This window comes from Peromyscus leucopus, chromosome 9 (genome assembly GCF_004664715.2).
Source record: "Peromyscus leucopus breed LL Stock chromosome 9, UCI_PerLeu_2.1, whole genome shotgun sequence".
Taxonomy (NCBI): domain Eukaryota; kingdom Metazoa; phylum Chordata; class Mammalia; order Rodentia; family Cricetidae; genus Peromyscus; species Peromyscus leucopus.
The window spans coordinates 72,699,731-72,711,977 of record NC_051070.1 but is presented as its reverse complement, the minus strand read 5'-3'; the positions used below and the strand labels follow the sequence as shown (position 1 = coordinate 72,711,977).

The 12,247-nt window shown below is 45.7% G+C and overlaps 1 protein-coding gene across 3 annotated transcripts; it reads left to right on the top strand.

The window, feature by feature from the left end:
* Positions 1-200: 200 nt before the first annotated feature.
* Positions 201-6,992, top strand: LOC114696005 (angiogenin-like). 3 transcript variants are annotated; one of them, XM_037208566.1, is made up of 3 exons: positions 1,578-1,755; positions 5,630-5,710; positions 6,371-6,992. In XM_037208566.1, exon 3 carries the CDS (start codon positions 6,394-6,396, stop codon positions 6,889-6,891), a length of 498 nt encoding a protein of 165 aa, XP_037064461.1. In that variant the 5' UTR covers positions 1,578-1,755; positions 5,630-5,710; positions 6,371-6,393; the 3' UTR covers positions 6,892-6,992. The 3 variants fall into 3 exon arrangements, with proteins under 3 accessions (XP_037064462.1, XP_037064461.1, XP_028729354.1); XM_037208567.1 differs by lacking the exons at positions 1,578-1,755; positions 5,630-5,710 and adding an exon at positions 201-321; XM_028873521.2 differs by lacking the exon at positions 5,630-5,710 and having other exon boundaries at positions 1,580-1,755.
* Positions 6,993-12,247: the final 5,255 nt, after the last annotated feature.

Here is a 12,247-nt window from a genome sequence, read left to right as displayed (position 1 = left end):
CAGGGCAGTATCAGCCAACCCCTCTAGCCAGATTGCTCTCCTTAACGATCAAGCTTTATTTAATAACTGCTAACAAATCTTGCATCTTTGAACCTTTCAAGAGAAGCCCAGAGAGTTTCATGGCTCTAGGTCAGTTGATGAGGACTTAGGTGTCAATCACTCAGAATACAGACATGAGTAAGCAAGTCTTCTCTGGAAAGGTTCCCCCTAATGGAGAGACAATGAGATTAACTCCCAAAGCAGAGTTGACAGCCTGTGTCCTCAGTGCAACCAACCTGAAGTGAAACCAGCTCCATCCCCCTCACACTGTGGGAACTCTAGGTAAGAGCAGTCTTCTCCAAGTGTGCCCTGTCTAGGTGTGAACAAGCCTGCAAGTCAGCGCCCCAGGGCTGCCTGTTTGCATCTGTCCTGCCCCAGCTTCTGAGGGAGTTCTTTTCCTGCTACACAGAGGAACAGCCCTGCAGAGGGCGTCTGCGGATGCTGACAGGCTGTCTTCTTCCTCCTGCTAGAGCAAGTCAGTCAATGATGCCCTTGTTCCTGTGCCCAGACTCAACATCCCCACCAGGGTTCTCATGTGGGGCAGGGCGCTTTGTCCTCGCCTCTGCCTCTACCCCCTCATTATCAACCTGGAGGTGGGTTGGTTTTTTCACTTTTTATTTATTTATTTATTTAAAAAAAATTAGTGCTGCTTAAATTACCCACAAATATCTAGACAGAATGATGGAGCAAAATCTAGAAAATGACAAAAAGCTAAAATATTTCAATCTTGCCCTCCATACAAGATAAATGTGTAACAATTCTTTCAATTTTACATATTATTTATTTCCTGTGTGTGGGTATTTTGTCTGCATGTATGTCTGTGTACCAGGCATATGCAATGCCTGGGGAAGCCAGAAGAAGGCATCATTATAGATGGTTGTGAACTGCCATGTTGGTGCAGAGAATTGAGCTTGTGTCCATAACCACTGAGCATCTGCCCAGCCCTGAAGATTAATATGTAACAATTCTAGTGAACTTCCATACTACCTCCCTGTTTGCTTTCTATGTCAGAAGTCTGACCCTGTGGTTTATCTACTGTGTAGTCTTGGCGATTCCTAATAAGCAGAGCAAAGGTACACAATACTTTCTTTACATACTTTCGGTGATGGTTACATGTAGGCTATTGATTTTATAATTGTACTTTGAAGAACAGAAGGTTGGTAGCAGGTTTTGTTTTCTGGGTGGATGAAGGGAAGTCAAGCCCGGGAAATGTTGTTAAGGTATTTCTGAGGCTTCCAGAGGTGGGGGCACAGCTGCCACTCTCCTTCCTCTAGACTTCTTCCAAGAAGTTCTTGAGATTGACCTTAAGATCAGAGATAATGGTTTTGCATCTACCATATGCCATATGAAGAGTGGAACCTCAGTCCTACTGTGAGCAAGGGTAAGGACCATGCACATTAGGAAGAGGCAGCTTTGGAACAGAAGACCATGCCTAGCAAACATCATCTCTGAGCAAACATCTGATCCACTAGGTGGTCAATATTTGGCCCGGGCATGCCCAGGAAAAGGGAATGACTCCTTGTTTGTCCACTATTGGTGTCTTGGTTTACATCTCTCTGACAAAGTACGTCCTTAGAAATGCTCTCCCCAACCCCCTCTCATGAGCCCTCTATATAACCAGACTGAGAGGAGCCTCTAGCTTCACACTGCTGGACCTGGTCTCCAGGAGCAAACAGCCAGACTCCACTCCAGTGGGAGGAAAGCTGGCCAGCTTTGGTAAGACTCTTCCTCCTGGGTACTTGACTACTCTATTTCTAGCCATTCATCTATTTTAATGAAACCAATCATCCCTCCTTAGGACTTCTGGACCCAAGCTCAGGCATTAAAAAGAAAATGAGTCAGAGCCTAATTAATATGAAAGCAGGTTTCTTTGGGGATAGTTTGGACCTGGGTGAAGATAAGTGAATGGAATTGAGAGCAGTTGACAGAGGCGTAGGAGGGATTCCTCAGTTGTGATAAATTTCCAAAAGGCTTGGGAAACCCTTTGCCCAAGGGTATCTGAACTGTCCTGTACCCTCCATAACAAGCATATGGCTTGGCAGGAATAAAAAGAAAAACCCCGAACCAGGAAGTATGCTTTCAGCACTGTTTTTTACTCATTTCTTTCCTTTACAAAAATGAAGGATGCTCTTTAAAAACAAAGTGGAATGTGTCCCAAGATCCAAAGACCGTAGCTTGGGGGAAGGAAGGAGGAAAGACTGGAAGGAAGACTAGGCATCTGGTGTTAGGCTTCCCTCTGGGAGTGTTGCTGGAGATACACAAGTCAGTGAGGGTGCAGCTAGGAAAGGTTGCCCCCGGACTGTCAACGCTGCTGCAGCTCTTGGGTACAAAGCGCTGCCAATGGGGAGAAGCAGGGAACATGGGTTCTTGTGAGGACTGTGAGATTAGTTTAAGAACGGATAGAATGAGTCTAGAGAAGAGTGGGAAGGTGTTCTCCTGTCAGAAATCTGAATGACCGTCATGTGCTGTGGATGGGACTAAGTTCAGCACCTTTGGCCTTGGCAGATTTACACCTGCACCCCAAATAATCTAGCTGTCACTTGTTTTCTCACTATTATACTTCACCTGGCTTTGGGGGAAATTTACTGTGTTAGCGAGAGAGTCACAAGAGTGGACAGTAGACATTGGTGGTGATGGTGTGCCGCTGGGATTCGGTTTCTGGATCTTTTAGAGAAATGAAGTTATAATAAGCCTGAGAACTGCGTTAGGTGAGTTGGTAAAAATTAATGTGCAATTTCTGTAAATTAGAAACAAGTAACCGCTTTACCTGGCCACATAGACCTGAGTGCTTTCAGAAGTCTAAAAAGCAAGGGTCTTTTTTGGAGGTAAAGCCTCCCGTGTAGTGTTAGTCTACAGATGATATTTGGGCTTGGCTTACACAGACAACCTTCATGGAAGATGTGTTTCTGCCATCTAGACCAAGGTTGTCCCATCACCTCTTCCTTCAGTGGGTGTCTTGTACCATCAACTAATTTATATAAATTTCTTCCATAATTCCAACACTGCTGAATCGTGATAAAGGATCTGTTAGCCTAGTGAGAACCATAGACTCCCAGGCTTTCAAAGCTAGAACCCCTCATGTTTATGAAGGTAAAAGACCTGAAGAGGAAAAGGAAGTAATTCACCAAGGGGATTATTGAGAGTCTGCTGTGAAGCCAGCACTATGATTCAAGGTAAAGAATACAAATACCGCTCAATTGTAGATTATACAGCATCAGGAGAAATGGACGGGAAAATGGTTGTTTGCCCAAGATCACATGAGTAATGGTGTGCTTGGAAACAGAGGCCATGAAATCTGATAGCCAGTAAATATCTGCTTTGTGATCTCCTTAGCGTTTGGATCCTCCACCATATGGCTTTTGCTTTGGTGTCCTAACTACCTAAAGCCTGGCAAGTTTGCTTGCCAGTTCACATTCCCCACAACCTGTACTCCTTCCTACAAGGGTTTAAGTACAGGTTGGGGCCTCCACAAAGGTCAACTGTCCTCCTACCAAATGGCAACATCCTAGCCACTGCTTCCACCTGCTGATTCTTTCAGGTATTACCAGCATTTGTTAATTTATGTGTTTAGGTTGGCATGGAGCTCACTAGGTAGCCAGGCTAGCCCCAATCTTCCATCAGCCCTTTTTGCCTATTTTACGATTGCTTGCATGCATATATTCTTCCTAATTTCTGAAGAGATATCACTCCAGGAAAGATAACCCCAAGACAAACGTGAAGAGCTCAGCAAGCGGGTTTCCAGCAGCTGGATTTCTCTCTGCCAAGCGGCTCTGCTAGAGCAGCCGCTGCACGTGAATGCTGGATATTCTTCAGGGGGGCTGTCCCTTCTACACTCGGGCACCATCTTTTCTCAATAGACAACAAAACACACTCGAGTTTGATTCTGTTACAGATTATCATCTGCATGCTTAAGGGAAGCTTGTTATTTCAGGACTGTGAAATCACAAGAAGTTGGTGTTCTTTAGCCATGTACCGAGATGGTCTACAGTTATCGTGAAACAGATAGGGTGGGTTAGCGTCAGAGGCTAATTAGGAAGACAGCACATTTCCTTCTCCATCACTTGTCTCCCACATGCTCAGTAAGGTCTTAGACACCCTGGCCTCGAGATTCCGCCACCTTCCTGGCCCTGCACTACATACATACTGAGTGCCTTCTTCAGACACACACACACACACACACACACACACACACACACACACACACACGGTTAAAGTAAAACTGTTCAGACTAACAAGCAAGAAAAACACAAAATAAAATTAATGATTAACTCAAAGCAGCTGAAATGTACATTATAGGGAAATGAAGAAAAAAAAACTTTTTGGTGGGCTGATCTTCCCTTTCAGTAACATATCTTCAGGCTGAAAGATGCAACGTTCTTGGTATTTATTTGTTTACAGACAAGGTCTCATGTATCCCAAGCTGCCCTTGAGCTGGCTATAGAACCAAGATGAACTTGAACTTACGATTCTCCTACCTCCATTTCTCCAGAACTACGTTAACTGGGCCTGGTGGTTCTTAATCAAGAGTTTAGGCCAGCCTGGGCTACAGAGCAAGACCCTGTATACAAAAAAAAAATATTCAAAACTTAAAAGTTGATTGTTGTTGTTGTTAAATGTGGGGGCATTTGTATATTGGGGTATAGGCCTATATGGGTTTTGTAGTGAGGCGCATATTTAGATATATGTTCCTCAGAAGCCATCTACCATGTTTTCTAGGACCCTAAACTCACCAGTTACTGGGCCGGGGAGAAGGGGAACCCCATGTTTCCCTTTCACAGCAGGTCCTCAAGCTCAGCTTTTTACCTACTGAACCACTTTCTCCTTATAGAGCTTTTAAAAAAATATATTATTATTATTATTATTATTATTATTATTAATATTATTTTAAGTGTATGCGTGCGTGTCTGTGGACAGGTATGTGTAAGAGAGTGTAGGTGCCCACACAGGCCAGAAGCATTAGATCCCCTGGAGTGGGTTTGCAGATAGATGTGAGCTGCTGCTCAGTGTGAGTGTTGGGACCCGAACTCAGGTCCTCTGCAAGAGCAGTATGTGCTTTTAACTGCCAAGCCATCTCTGCAGACCCACTATGAGGAGGGCTGTTAGGTTTTGGGGTGATCTTTACATTTTTCTCCAAAGACCTAAGGGTATTATCAGACACTGCTCAGCACAGACAACCTAATGCCTCTTGATTCTCTGAATTCCAAATTTCATGAGAAATAACATCTTTTCAAAGCCCACAAGGGGGTCAAGCTCCAGCAGAGGTACCTTTGGCCCTAAGGTGTGTGGTCTGTGATGGACGCATGTGGTGCCAGGTGAACTGAGAGGCTCTTGAAGATGAAGGCAGTGGTCTTCGCTCTGTTCTTTCCAGAGAGATCTTACAGCATATTGTAAGTCCTTTGGCTTCATGAAGAGGTCTCAGTTTCCTTTTGTCATGGTTTGTTTTACCACACTGGAAGGTCTTGTGTCTGTGTTGACCACATTACAAACCCAGGGCAGACTAGAAACTGTTCTCCCGAGTCGTCCAAGGGCTTCTGAAGAGACTGAGGAACAAGCCGGAATTCCCCCGTTCACTCCTAAGCTTCTCTTCCAGGTCCACTGCTCCATTCTTCCTGTGCACTGAATGGCAACTCTGCCCTCTGGGAGAAGCAGACCTGCCCCCCTTCACACCAGGGTGACTTCCTCTCAACAGTTTTCCTCATTGGTGTGGAACTGGGAGACCCAAGTGCCCGGAAGCCCATCTCTGTAGCCTTGGGGATCGGCTGCCCCTGTGCTCATGGTCCTCGGATGTCATTCCTCATGGCTCTCAGCTCCTGTGTTAGCACCTGTCTCACCTCAGGAGGCCCCATTGCTTCCCCTGGATGCCACATCTCTATTCCGTTCTTCTCTGTCTTCCCCAAAGGGAGTCTTCTATGTTGCCCAAGCCTGTGTGGAACTCCAGGGCTTGAGTAATCCTCCTGCCTCAGTTTCCTAAGTAGCTGGGACTTACAGACACACACCACTGCCCCTGTCCTTGGTATATCTTAAAGGTCTTTGTGTCCCAGGATCTAGCACAGTTCCTGGGCCCAACAGGGAGTTGAATAGTAGTTATCAAGTTAAGTAATAAGTGACTAAGAACATAACTAGTTTTTAACTGTGCTATGGCGGATCCTGAAAGACAGAGGAAGATGACTGGGTCCTGCAGTCCATTAGGAAGGCCCAAGCAGAGGATGAGTTAGATGACTGAGGACGACTGATTTATCATGTCCTATCAGAGGGGAAGTCCCCACACTTCTAGCCTAAGTTAGAATGTGGTTCCAAGACCCTACCATTCCTACCTTTTTGTTTTTGGCAGGAATCTCTATTGGAACGACGACCATGAGTCTGGGCCCCTTGTTGTTGGTCTTTGTGCTGGGTCTCGTTGTGACCCCATCAACTCTGGCTCAAAATGACGCCAGGTATATCAAATTCCTGACTCAGCACTATGATGCCAATCCAAAGGGCCGGGACGACAGATACTGTAATCGTGTGATGGCGGATCGACACCTGACCTCTCCCTGCAAAGAACGCAACACCTTTATTCATGGCAACAAGAACAGCATCAAGGCCGTCTGTGGAGAAAACGGAAACCCTTACGAAAATAACTTAAGAATAAGCATCTCTGAATTCCAGGTCACCACTTGCAGGCATACAGGAGGGTCTCCCCGGCCTCCGTGCCGGTACCGAGCCTCCAAAGATTTCAGACGCATTGTTATTGCCTGTGAAAACGGCTTGCCTGTCCACTTTGACGAGTCTATCATCAGTCCAAGACAGGCAGGCCCCTCACCCAGAAATGGCTCTGCTTCCTTTTTATCCCCTCTTAACCCAGAACAATGATGGCAACTTTCACTGTCAATGGCCAGAAAATGAAGTATCTGAAACTTAGGTCTCAGATTGATGATGCACATAAATAAAGATGTCTCTAAAGCCATTAACAATCCGTCTGGAAGAATCACTAGTTCCTAGATAATTTACCTTTTCGTATATTTTCTACTCAGCTGCTCCCTGTGGGGAGGGGCATGAGCAGAGATGTTCTTCCTTACCTGCCAGTCAGTGGGACTGTGGACTTCATCTTTCTGTGGTGGTGAGGATGATAACTGATTTACAGATGGGACAGATGAGAATTTTTGAAAGAGTCAAGTAATAGGTCACCAAAGGAGCCTTTAGAGAAAGGAGTTACAGTTAAATGCTGGCACACCAAAGATATCCTCCCCACCCACTCCTCCTTTCTCTTACACACAGCACACAAACCAGCAGAGATGTGAGCACTGGGGGGCAGACACAGCTTCATGCTGCCCATCCTCAGCAACTTAATGAGTTCCATTCATTTCTTTAAGGACCTCAACTCTGGCCAAAGCAGATTCATGGTTTCACACACAGAAAAGAATTTCAAGACTAGCCTGTATGAAGCAGAGTTGGGGATTTTTATCAAGGATAATTTTAACATAGACTATCAACATAAAGGTTGTGAGAGAGGCACTCAGAAAGTGAAACATCCCAAATGTGGGTATGGGCTTCCCAGCCGAGTTGCCCTAAACTGGGCCCAAAGTCCAGCTTTTCCAGTCCTCAAGCTGTGGACCAGTACTTGAGTGAGCCCAGCCTTCCTGACAGTATTCAAAGTGCGGGAGTCGGCTGCTGATGCTCAGCCCAGGAATCACCACCATCTCTTCAGAAAACAAGAGGAAGTTTCCCTATGTCTCTCATTACAAAAATTATCTTTAAATAAAAATTCAAAGGCCAGTGAGGTCATTCAGTGAGGTAACGTGCTGGCCACCAAGAGGGATGACCCAAGGTTTTTCGTGGACTCACATGGTAGAAGGAGACATCCTGCAACAAACAAACAATAATAACAATAAAAATCACATGGGTCTTTCTCACCCATTGATGGAGAAGCAGTCCAACACAGTCTTGGTGTTTTTGAACTGAGTCTATTGCTCTATCATAATGCAAAGCTATTTAGAGTGAAATGTCAATTTACAGGGAAGGCATTGTGTCTCAATAAGACATTTGAGAAACAGAAGATGGAATCATAGGTGATTGCTGGCTGTGCAAGGAACAGACAAGAAACACTCTCAAATTTCACAGAATGGTGACCATGTGAAGGAGAAAATTTCATGCAACTGGAGAGGAAATTCTCCCAGGGGACACAACAAGAATAACTAGACCTCCGATTTTTTCAGAGTGTGATCAACTCTTTAAAATAAAGAGAGTCAATAATACTGAGCGCAACACACTGTAGTCAGATGCTATTTTCTGCTAAGTGAAGAAAGTAGAGGAAGAAAAAAGAAAGAAAGGGAAGACAGCTGGCTCTGAAGACCAAGCTGGCATTCCTTTTTCTGTTCTGCAGGAGTCGGTCTCTGGCCCATCTCACCCACGGCCTTCTTCTTCCCTGTTCTTCCTATGCACTTCCTATTACTATGTAGTTATTCTGCCTCCTGGAAGCAGTGGACCTGTCCCCCTCCATCCCAAAGTGACCCTGCTTTCAACTCCTTTCCTCATAGATACATGCTCAAGGATAAAACTGGACACATGAGAAGCCATTGCCAGCCTTTACTGACCACTTACTGTGTGCTAGGCTTTGTGATAAGACCTCCCATTAAACTGTTTAAATTTTGTTTCTCACAATATTGCAACAGACAGGTGTCATGATGGCTGTGTAACTTACAAAGTGATACGCTGAGAGAAGTTGAGGAATCTTCCAAAGTCTTCTTTCCATTGCTAGGATGACATATTTGAGCTAATCAGCTTAGAAAGAGGAAAGAACACTTGGACCTGTAGATGTATCCAACAGTCTTATTAAATAAGAAACACAGAACCAATGTAAAAGAGAAAGCCGAGAGGTCAGAGCTCAGAGCTAAAATCTCACCCTTCCTCCTGTGGTGTCCCAGCTTCCCGAAAGAGAGCTATTTTCCTGTGTGTAAGTCGTTTCATAGTCATTCTGTCTTCTCATTGGTTGTAAACCCAAACACGTGACTGCCTCGTCACTGTCTGTATGTACAGCCCCCCAGGTCTTAAAGGCATATGTCTCCAATGCTGGCTGTATCCCTGAACACACAGAGATCTATGGGGTTAAAGGCGTGCACCACCACCGCCACACTCTGTCTATGGCTCTAATATCTCTGACCCCGGGCAACTTTATTTATTAACATACAATCAAAATCACATTTCAGTACAATTAGAATACTACCACATGGACCCGTTCCTCTTGTACCTATGGAGAGATGGTGAATTATAGCAGGAGAGCATGGCAGAGTGGATTCTCACCTCACAGCATCAGGAGAACAAGGAGGAAGGAGCTGAGGTCGATGTAAGGACTCTTCAAGGGCATGCCCTCAGTGACCTCACTTCCTCCCCGGGGACCTTGGACACATGGGCCTTTGAGGAACTTTGAAACTCTGAACTGTGTAGCATATAGCACAGGAGACTCATGGAGTCAAAAGAAGTTCTTATTGAGAATCTTTGACACAGCGGGAGAGCCTTCGGGGAGAGTCCTGGTTAAAACTATACTAAATAGGAAAGCTTCTCTCTTTCCTGGAGCCAGAGCTGGCCTGGACTTCTGCTATTCCTGCCTTTACCTCCTAAGCGTTGGGATTACAGGTGTGCCCCACCGTGCCTGGCTGCGTGTGCTGCTGGCAATAGAACCCAGGGCTCCATGCATGCTAGGCAAGCCCTCTGCTGACCATCACAGCTTTATCTCTAGCTCCTTCATTTTCTCTGATAGCGAGAGCCTTTGAGATGCACCTAAGCGTGTCCACGTTGGACTGCTCCCCTAGGATGTCGTACTTTGTCTTACTTACTCATTGGTTAGTGTATCTGAAGTGTGTGTTTGCTTTTGCATGAATACCTTAGGTTTTCTGTGGAGCCAATTATCTAATCCAGATTTTAAGTTTAAAAGACAGCATGAGTAGAGAAAGTAAATAAGACCCAGGTAAAATGAGAGGGGGTGGCAAATAAGCACCCCTTTCAGCTGAAGCTAAAACGTAAGTACTGGGAGTCCCTGCAGGATCTGTGTCTGCGATCTTGGAGAGAGAGTTTTCTGTTTTTGTTTTTGTTTTTTTTTTCCCCTACAGGTCCAGCAATTTAGTAAGAGTTGCCCTCACACCACCCCCACTGTCCAGGTCTGTGGCCTCACCAATTGCATGTGGGCTCACATGGGAAGTGCTCTGCCATAGCAAGTGTGGATGTCTGTGAGAAAGGCTCATCAGTGACCCATTTCCACTAAGTGTCCCCATGGCTCTGAGAGCTGGCAAGTGATCAAATCAAAGCCACCTGTGCTGGGGGGATGGGTGCGCAAGGCTACCGAGTGTCTGTGCGCCCCAGCCGTGATGTTCACGCTTTCACAGCTGGTCCAAAATCTCTCTCTAGAGGTTGGACCACGGTTCCTCAGTGCGCTCCACTTCCCTCTGCAGCCGAGTTTTCTGTTTTGATCCCTGCTGCTGTGATGAATCCTTGGTGAACATAAAGTATTGGGGTGCAGGAGGGTCTGCTTGACTTACACCTCTAGGTCACACACTGTCACTGAAGGAGGTCAGAGCAGGACTGTAAGTAGGTTGAAGCAGAAACCATGGAGGAATACTGCTGGCCGGCTGGCTTGCAGACTCATGTCTAGCAGTTTTTTCCCACAGTCCTGGGAACAGTGTTGCTCACAGTGGGTTGGGTATCTCGACATCAATTAACCATCAAGACCCCCAAACCAGACCCGCCCATAGGTCAGTCTGACATGGGAAATCTCTTAAGTGACTCTTGGCCAGTGGTTCTCAACCTTCCTAATGCTACAGCCCTTTAATACAGATCCTCATGTTGTGGTGACCCCTCAACATAAAATTATTTCGTTGCTACTTTATAATTGTAATTTTACTATTGTTATAAACAATAACAAAAATATCTGATATGCAGGTTATCTGATACGTGACCCACAAAGGGGTCGTGACCCACAGGTTGAGAACTGCTGCTCTAGGCTAAGACAAGCTGATAGAACTAACTGGGCCAGAAGTAAATCAAACAGCAGCTTTCTCTGCCTCCATTCCTCTCAGGACCACGTAATTCCCCTCTGCCTGACATGGTGTTAGCAGAATGGGCTGTTCCCTCTTTTGGGTGCCCTTGATAAAAAAGAACTTAGAGTCAGACTCAGAAGGAAGCTTGAGAATAATTTTATTGGAGTTTAAAAGAAAAATAATGGAGGGCAAGCTGTAAACCTTGGCAGCTACCAGAGGAAGAAGATGGAGAAGAGGAGACAAAAAGAATATCTTTTGAGCTAGGGTCTAGGAAAGCAGCCATGTCCAGCAGTGGAGTTCAGCAAGCAGCACAAGGTAGGGGTGGAGGCAGGGGGTTAGGAGAAGAGTAAGAAAGCCCAGAGTTCTAGGAAGGCGTGGTTAGCAATCTGGCCAGTATCTGAAAGAAAGGGATAGAATGGACAAAAAAGAAAACACGGCTTTCTGAGTAATCCAGAAGACTTAGCAGGCTGCAGGCCAGTGGCTCGGTAAGTGGTTGTGCTGAGGGATGGACTTCTGGGAAGGTTAACTGCACTAGCTCATTAAAGGAATAACCGCCCATCCCTCTCCTTAGTGTGCTTTTAGATCATCAGTCTCTCTGAGGGTCAGTTTCTTGGCCAGGTGATTGACAAGTAGAGCTGGATTAACCCCTAAGGAGGAGAAAATTGTAGGTTATGTTCTAATCTTTGGAGTGGAACAGAATATCACGTAACCACCCAGGGCAGATATTCCATTCTTTGGACCAGGAAGCCCACAGAGTGCCAAGCTGATGCTCACCTGTCTAGTGTTACCAGAGAAACAGGAGGTAGGCCCCAAACCAGACATGAGGGAGGGCCCAACCTCAAGTCTCTCAAGGCCACTAATAACTGTGGTAATGCTGTCTCAAATCTGTAGCTGGGGGCACAGAAGTGGGGCTTAGACGTGGCTGTGAAATTGGGGGAGTGTTAAAGAGTACTACTTGCATTTGGTACTGGTAATTATCACTTACCAAAGCATAGGCTTCGGGTAGGATGAAGTATTCATGACTCACAAGACATTTCAGCCATGTTCAGGATCTGCCATTCTGGCGCCGCATCTTTGAAGAGAAGGACAATGGTATCTCTGCACTCAAACCAGCTCTGAGGAAGGCAGCTCTTGGACTGTGCTTGCAATGTTAAGTCTGCTTGATCTTAAACAACTGTCCTGTTACTCCCCCACTTTGA